The sequence below is a fragment of the Carcharhinus amblyrhynchos genome, chromosome 27 (genome assembly GCF_965287045.1).
Source record: "Carcharhinus amblyrhynchos chromosome 27, sCarAmb.v2.hapA, whole genome shotgun sequence".
NCBI classification, from domain to species: Eukaryota; Metazoa; Chordata; class Chondrichthyes; order Carcharhiniformes; family Carcharhinidae; genus Carcharhinus; species Carcharhinus amblyrhynchos.
This window is the reverse complement of record NC_137350.1, coordinates 34152754-34161852: the sequence shown is the minus strand read 5'-3', so window position 1 is coordinate 34161852 and position 9099 is coordinate 34152754. Positions and strand designations below refer to the sequence as shown.

Sequence of the window (9099 nt, the reverse complement as noted above, 5' to 3'; positions counted from 1 at the left end):
CATTTATCCTGCTAAACCCCCTAATCTAAGGGGCGATTTAGCATTACAATGTGGGAGGGTGGAGGAATGTTCCTGCCCATCATTCCAAGGACATAAACCCAAATTGCAATGGCAGGACCAGTTTTCCCTTTGTCAGGCTCAATTGGGACAATAAAATTGGAAACTGGATTTCAATAAACAACCTGGAATGTCTGCCAGACAACTCTTGCATAATTGCTCCTAATGGCCGACTAATAATTGAGAGGCAGGATCAAGATCAGTTTGCTCACCCAAGTGGGAAGACAGCAAGGAAATATTGTCCTCACACTTTGCCTTTCTCCAGGCTTTGCCAGTGCTTACTTCCCACAATCAAATACAAAAATCAGAGATGAAAGGATAAAAAGTACATTTTTTTTATTTAAAACACATGCGTTATCACATGTCTTGGAATGAAAAATGTTTTACATGTATTTTCAACACGGTATATTGAGTAGAGTGTAACCATGTTATCTGTAACATGTCTTTTTCAATACTGGCTCATTTCTTCACTTCAGATGTGAGTCACCTGTTAAATATTAATACTTAAATAGATTCAGAACTGAAGAAAAATGAAGGTGAAGCAGACAGCTGAATACCTGCCATCAGAGGCTGAAAATGAAGCTACATGATCAAATGATCTAGACATAACAAATACGTTTATGGAAATGATTTGTCTTTGGAAAGTGGAGAGAAAATTATGGTAATTAATGTGCACTCAGTACAGTCTCCATAGAGATTAAGTTTGCAGTTTCTGGAGGTAGGAGTGTTTCTGTGAAATCTGTTGGACCATTTTATCTTCAAAGGCTCCCAAAATGTTAAACCCTCATCTATACTTTGAAGCCTAGTCCCAGGAAGATAGTCTTTTGACAGCTTGGTTCAGGGAAGGGTGCACATCAAACAAACTAGTGATGGCATTGCACCATTCTTGATGAATATGTTGCACAAGGATAGTAACAGGTTGTTTATTTTAAATAAACATAATGCCCTTCAGCACCAAGTACTGGGTTCCAACAGCATCCATTACAAATTCTCACTGGAAAAACGACGCAGTTCAGCTGGTTAAAAATAATTGGTCAAATCAATTTCTTCCCAACTCACCTACAAAAGTAAATATCGAAAATGAATGGATCATTTGATGTCACCATGTATCCGTAACCGTTTCACTAATGACTGAATATACCTCCCATTTCTACTTGCAGCACTTAAAATTGTTTAACAACCTTTAAAAGAATGGAGATTGTTTCTGTGTGCTGTATTAGGAAATGTGAAAGTTCAACATTTCCAAAAATTTAAACCAAATGGATAATAGTGTCAGCTGATCGTTAAAACCAACATCTTTACTACCTCAAGGAATTCTATCCCCTCAGAGACGTCATCACCACTACAAGGAATGCAACACAAAAGGTTTAGCACCACTTCAGGGGTAACTAGCACTGAACAATAAATCCCAGTCTTGCCAGTTACACCCACATCTGAGATTAGATTAAACAGACATTTTTCAGAGTCAGAAATAAAATTGGAAAAGGTTTGATCATTTCAGCAAAATTAAACACATTCATGTCCATAACAGAAGCCAAAAAAATAAAAATGTACACACAAGGGACTGTTCAAATCCCATACACGCTGGAGTGCTAATAGTAAAATACTGGCATTGCAATAATCCAAGTCTGAGGATTTCTTAGAAAGTAAAATTTTTATATACAAATTGATTGATTTAAAATGGTTAAAAAAATCTTGGTAGCTGACTACACGTTGACATATTGGGCAGAGGTAGACTACAGGCAACCATCCTGACAATATGGGGAAAGAGTCTTACAAACTGAACCTTTACCAAACATGCAGAATAATTCTTGCTCAATTTAACATTGCGAATGTCAACCAGCTAATTCCAAAGCTATCAGTTATGTTTAGTGCCCACATTTCCATCCCAAACACAATCACCTGCAACAAAAGTCAACATAGCATTCACACATGCTGTCTCTCAGACCATAAGATGATGTGACCAGAAGGGCACACTCCTGCACGTATTCTGATCATATTATATCAATTGCATATGCAGATTAAAAACCTAGACTTACTGGACCTACACATCAGGGAGGGGGAAGTATCCTCTGCAAGCAATATTTTACAAACAGCAAGTTTGTCAGTTGCAGCCCTCCCCATAATTAACACGTGGATGAAGCACCCAAGACACACTAACAATTACAGTGATGTTCAGCCTCTTCCTGAAACTAACAGGTCATCTGGGTCTGCCTTTTGGAGACTTGCTCAACACAATCACATCCCACTCACTGGCCACAAAGGACAAATTCAGGGAATCCTTCAATATCCCTAACCCAACATATCCAGTTAGAAAAAAAATCACAAAAGAATGCTTCAATTCAGTGCACCATCTCCCAGCACAGGCAGTGGAATCGGATGTGTTAAATTCAGTTCTCACATAGGTACCACACAATTAAAAAAAGATACTAGCTTCAGAAATTATGTTCAAGTAATTCAAGGGATGTTTCCCTGTACATCTAAATGACCATGGCTTCATTAAATATCTTCACTTTATTGTATTTTAACAATCTAAATTCTGTATCATGTGGATTTCTGAGCATGAGGAGTTATCAGATCATTTACTTCAAATGATTGGAGGGAGAAGATCTTTTGACTTAACCCCTTTTTCACACCCATGAACATAATTGAACTTACAAATGGAACAAAATCCTGCTAAACATGCAAAGCGGTGTTATAAACAGATGGTTAATAAGCTCCATGAAATCCCAGAAGCCACAAGTCTGGCAGTTCACAGGCAAGGCAGCGAACAGGTGCAAGTGAATTGGCATTGAGGTGTGGCATGTAAGTTAATACAGTGACAGTTGGGAGCTTGGATAAAGCAAACTACTGATTATATCAAGCAGTTCACATGAGTTCTTGAATACCAAGTGCCCTGCTCCAATATTCAGATTGACAGTCTTGATTTACTGCCTGCAGCATTTTTAAAATGAACTAAAAACTGCCTTGTTTCCCCTCAAAGCTTACCATCCCCCACCCTGGAATCCTTGATTGAGAAAGGCTCACCACCTCACCCATATTCTCTGACCCATTCTCATTAGTCACTATTCCAGCAGCAACTCATGCACAAGCCCGTTGACAGGTTATTCGACCCCAGTTGTTTCTAGACCCACTCCTATAGCTCTCCATGTCAAAGAAACATTTCAAGGAGTCACCAAGCAAACATTAGAAGCAGGAATTTTGGTATTGTTAAAGCAGGCAAAACAAAGCTCGAGTGTCTCAGCCTGACCCTGGCTAATGCACAGAACAAAAGTGGGAAGACTTGCTGTTCTTTCTGAACTCCTATCACACTAGGTGGTGCTGTGACCCATTAGACCACTGTCAGAACCTCAGCTGCAATCTCATCACCAAATCTTCTGTTTGATGTAGTTACTTTGGTAAGTGAACAAAACAGTACTTAAAGTAAAAAAGAGAACTCCACCTATTCTCAGATAGTCATTAATCAAGACTTGAGGTAGAAAGCACAACGGCAACAGGCAATTATCTTAGTACTCTGATTTACTGCACTGCACCCAATAAAACACAGGATAACCTAGCGGATTTATATCAATTACATGAGGTGTGGCTGTAGCAGTGCAGAGTGAAGTTGACATGAAGCTTACAATATTTGCAATTTAAGACGGTTATATAGCACAGATTGAATTCCAGCCTTAAAAAAATGAATTGTGGTCATTAAGTGCAGATTACATTCCAATGCACTTTAAAATCTACACAATTGTTCCTTTACGTTCTCTCCATGTCAAGCCATTGTATGTAAGCAGTTATTCATTTGAGGCCAAGATGATTAATTTGGAGAACAAACTTGCAGCAGATTTGCTCAATATTTGCAACTTGGGAGGTTTTGCAGATCACAATTTAAAATCAATTTACATAAATTAAATGTTGCTGAATAGTGAACAGATCCAATGACTTATCCAATAATATCAAGTACAACTCTTTCCAACCACCCCAAATTTCAAACAAAATGAACCAGGAACTCAGAAAAATGAATTATCTGCTCATTCTAAGGTCAGATTTCTGATTGCAAGAAAGGATTATGCTTTTCACCTTTCTACAATAAGTAGTCTCACAACACCAGGTTAAAGTCCTTCTGGTTAAACCCTTCTGTACACAACCAAAGCTTGAGCACTGCTACCTTACAGTTTCAAAGAAAGTAGTCTTAATGAACAGGGATCGATACGAGGGAGGAAACTGGCTTATGGACACATGCACAAGAGCCATGGGTTCTTCATGCAAGAGCAAAAAAGACATTTAAATTTGTGTGGCTGCAGCAAGATAGGGTGCCTGCAGAAGGAGCTCAGGAAGTGAAGTATGCCGGGTAACTGCCGAGGAGAGAATAAACTAAACTCCGATAGCTGCTGCTGGAATAGGCTGGGGAAATCATGACCTAGCAGGAATAGGCATAGGGAAGAAATGGGAAAATAAGAAAAACATGGCCATAAAAACTTAAATTTCCAACACCTGCTCCTGCAGCAGGGAGCTCTGCAAAGCTTTGTTGCAGGTAGAGTCAAGTCCTTATCCTCATACAAACTATTTCTGAACTCTAAATCATTTCCATTTATTCAGGTTTTGTTTTTTTTTCCAGCATTTGGTAATTCCACAAGATGATCAATTTGATTTAATGTGATGTCTTGTCCTATCGAAAACATTGCATCGTACCTTCACCTAGCCCTGGAACAATGTTAAAAAGTACAAATGATGTACTAACCCTGAAGGTGACTTACAAGTTAATATGTTGCTTGAATTATATATTTTTTTTAAAGTTTCTCCTCAATCACTCCACAATACACTGACTGGTAATAAAGTGTGTAACGAGTAAAACATTGAAGTTAGTGCTGAAAGGACATCATAAGTCTGTCAGTGTCTGGGAGGACAAAGAGCAGAGTTACCACCTCTGGCAGAGATACCCCCTCCGCCACCCCATGAAAGTATCAACCTCTCCAGAGGCTGAAGGAGGCCCTCTGTATTTGGGACCACGCTGTTACTGAATTAGTCGGTCTCTTCATTTCCACCCTTCACATTACAGAAGTCTCACTTGCCATTAGATTTCCAGAACTATTCGTCACTTTTCAAGTGCACTTCTGAATTCTGCTGCCCATTTAAAAAAAACAAATCAAATCCAAACGGTAGCCAAGCCCCCGTCAATGGACTATTTAATTTTCCTCGTTGTCCCCCTGGCTTTGGGTTCTCATCCCCAGAGCACTGATCCTCACGTCACTTTCCTGTAAAGGGCAGAGGTAGAATAGCCTACTCATCTGAAACCCAGTCACCCCTCCACTCATTGCACTGATGACAAGGCCGGCTCAAAGGCAGATATTGTTGATAATTATTGAGAATGTGTAGGCTCATTTTCCACCAACAATAAGGAATAGACAGCACGTTCTATAATGAAAAGGGCTGATGTTGAATTTGAACCACCCAAAGTGGTAATGAGGTACGTGTCTGAAGTTCAACAGCCTCCCAAGAATTTTCATGCCTTAAGCTGTTGATGACTGCAGCAATTCATTCCTGCGTCCCAGCAGCTTCGAGGCAGCACACAGGTCTAGCCTTGAATGAGGAACGACAGTATAAAAGCTTTTCCTCTTTAATTGAAGCTTCAAAGCTTTGACTTTTGATTCAAGCCCTAGAACAGACTAATACAGATCAATGATCTAATGGTGCTTCATTCGATAGAATATAAAAGAAACAACTCCAGCAAGTCGATCAAGGAGCCAAACTGTTCCTGAGGTTCAATAAAAATTAAATACTCTTGCCGGTCAGGACAAAAATGTAAAATGTACATCCCGAAGTTCAGGCCATACAACTCTGGTTTCTGACTTAACACTGGAAACAATTACTAAGCCAGCTCAGCATGCGTATTCACCACATACTTAAAAAGGTTACCACAGAAACTTTGGCGTGCTGCTGTTTGCAAGAAGTTTTTATGCCTTCACTTTTCGGTTTAAACAATGCACTATGGCCCATAGAATAACCACTGAATGCCTACAGTGCAGGAGGCAGCAATTCGGCCCTTTGAGTCTGCTTCCACGTCTTGTTTCCCGGGCCATCCCAGAAAATGAATTCGCTCAGCAATTTGGATGGCAGGCGCTTAAAATCCAGCACAAGTCGTTTTTCCGTTGTTTAATCCAGCATTTCCAGTATATTAGCTTATCTCAGGCTGTACCAAGATGGTTGCCTTTCAGTTGCTGTGCCTGGCAGGTTGAAAATGAAGGATTCTCTGTGCCCCACAATTCATGTGTTCCAGCCAGGGGACTTTGCTTCGTGTTTCAATAATTCTCTTTAAAAACAAGGCACAGATCCACATCTGTTCCTGCAGCTGCTGACAAGCCAGCCACTTCTTTAGAAAGTTCTTTTCCCTTGCTCGCCAGCACCAACCTCTATTTTGCTGCCGTTTTCAGTGTCATCCATTCCAGCCCTTGACCCAGTCTGAAAGAGTCGGAAAACAAACATAAATAAACATAGCTTTATTAAAAATGGTTCAGGTCTGGAAGGTTACATCCTGCAGAGTTGACATCAATAGAATGATGGGGAGGAGATGGCCTGGTGGTATTGTCATTGGACTATTAATCCAGCTAATGTTCTGGGGACCTGGGTTCAAATCCTGCCACGGCAGGTGGTGGAATTTGAATTCAATAAAAAAAAAATCTGAAATTAACCATCCACTGATTACCATGAAACCATTGTCAATTGTTGGAAAAACCCATCTGACTCACTAATGTCCCTGAGAAGGAAATCTGCCATCTTTACCTGGTCTGGCCTACATGTGACTCCAGAGCCACAGCAATGTGGTTGACTCAACTGCCTTCCAAGGGCAATTAAGGATGGGCAATAAATGCTGGCCAGCCAGCAACATCATGTCCCAAGAATGAATAAAAAAATTTACACAGATACAGGACACTCGGCCCAACTGCTCCAAATAAACTTGTTCCAACCCCATTTCACGCAACCCCATCAGCAAAGGTGTGCAAATATAGCCCAATGAATCTTGCCACCATTCCACACCAAGAGCTACATTACGTGGTGAGGGTGAAGTGGAGGAACAAACGGAAGTTAATATATTCTGCTCATTTGAGAACTTGATTGGAGGAAATTGAAGAAATAAGCCTTCACTTTTCAATGATGATGCACTCACAAAGCTTTATAAGCTATAAAACTCAAGCTTCTTACACTGAAGGAATGATTTTTTTGTTACGAAACAATAGCAGTGTTTAGGCCTGGCAAATGATGCATTACTTTGTCACTCAGTCATGTCTTGCAAAGAGTGATGTCTAAATGCAAGAGTAAAGCTCAAATGTCTGGTACAAAATCCTTCCACAAATTCTTCATTATAAATAACCACATTTTGTTATTGGTGTTTGCTAGCAGCAGAATTATGTCTCACTCTGACAGAACGGATTTCAAAGCGTTGCTTATTGATGCTGCAGGCATTTGAAATAATTAATTTGATGCATTTTGTTCTTCAGCTACCCTAGTGCCTCTATCGAATGCATTCCCTTTTTAGTCGTCTAAAAAATCTTTTATTGATGTTTTGTTTGCACTTCAGTCTCAAGTTAATGATTGTCAGGCAAGTGGTGCAGAGGGGGCAGGATGAGTGAACCTGCTCCTGGGCCTGGCCAAGATTGCCATAAACAGGGCCAGGCAGTGGGTGACCAAGGAAGTCTCTGATCCAACTGTCTGCCCAGCTACTACAGCTATATTCACAGCCAGGTGGCTCTGGAAAGGGCATGTGGAGTGCACAGACACCACTGAGGTCTTCCATGCCCATTGGACCCTGCAGGGGCTGGGGTGTATTACTGAACCCTTAACGTTTCTTTTCCACTATGTTTGTTGACTCAGGCGGCTCCCTTCTTGCTTTGCCCCCAAGTTAGTTTGACTTAGTTTATTTGGTTGTCACAAAAAGAAATGCCCCAGCAACTGAAGGTTTAAAGCAGAGTTGGATCAAATAAAAAAATCCAAATTGCTGGATTGTCTGGCAAGTTCTTTACTTAACTTTAAGAAAGCTCTGCACTTGAGTGAGTTTTCCTTTCAAACTGACACCTAATTACTCAACTCATAGCTCCAACATGCAGGACTGAATGTTTCAATAGCTGAGAATTGAACATTAGGATTATATTCCAAATAGTTCAACCAATGACATGCTTAATGCAGATCTTGCCCAAAAACCCATATTTGCATAAAGATACAAAGTCATGTTGCTTACAGAAAATAAGCATTCTTCAGTCAACTCTCTAGAGTGAACTTAAGTGTAACTAAATTAATCTTTTTACACAGAGGATACCCGTCACGGGTCCAACACTAACCCTTCGCCTGTGAGTGCACAACAGGCCTGGATGTGCCATGGATGGTCTCGGATGGACGTTAGTGTTAGAAACTTGGAAATCTCAGCTGCTGACATGGAGTTCTTCATATCTTGTTTATTTGCAAATACCAGCACAGCTGCCTTCCGGAGATCCTAGAATGAAAACAAGTCATTGTCACAAATCGTACTGAACAAAGCAAAACCTGCAAAGGGCAGACCATACCAGAACTAACACTGGAAAACAGCAAATGTATAAACCAAACAGGTTCAACCTTCCATCTGCACAACATGTTTAACAAGTCTGCTCATTTAAAGGAAGTCCATACAAGTTCCCGAGACTAACATCAGGCAGCGATTACATGGGATATACAATGCTGAAGAGGACATTCCATGCTGGCGTTTATGCTCCGTTTGAGTCTCGTCCCATCTTTCTGCAAATAAATCAATCAGCATAACCCTCTATTCCCTTCTTAATCACGCTTGCCCAGCTACCTCTCAAATACATTTATACTATTTATTGCAACCACTTCCTGTGTCACCACTCTGGGCAAAGTAGCTTCTACTGAATTCACAAATTGATTTTCCGGTGACCATCTCTTATTGTCAGCCTCTAGTTTTGCTCCTTCCCATAAGTGGGTACATTCATAAGTTCATAAGATATAGGAGTGGAATTAGGCTATTCAGCCCATCAAATCAGCTCCACCATTCGATCATGGCTGATA

General features: G+C 40.4%; 1 protein-coding gene across 1 annotated transcript in view; it reads right to left on the bottom strand.

Moving 5' to 3' along the window:
- Window positions 1-384: 384 nt before the first annotated feature.
- Window positions 385-9099, bottom strand: part of LOC145359304 (ADP-ribosylation factor-like protein 5B) — a 40308-nt gene continuing 31593 nt past the window's right edge. The window contains exons 5-6 of the mRNA XM_080213882.1: window positions 8379-8530; window positions 385-6504 (exon numbers count right to left, since the gene is read on the bottom strand). Of these exons, the coding sequence (XP_080070008.1) occupies window positions 6456-6504; window positions 8379-8530 (201 nt within the window). The 3' untranslated portion in view covers window positions 385-6455. The remainder of the gene's footprint in view (window positions 6505-8378; window positions 8531-9099) is intronic.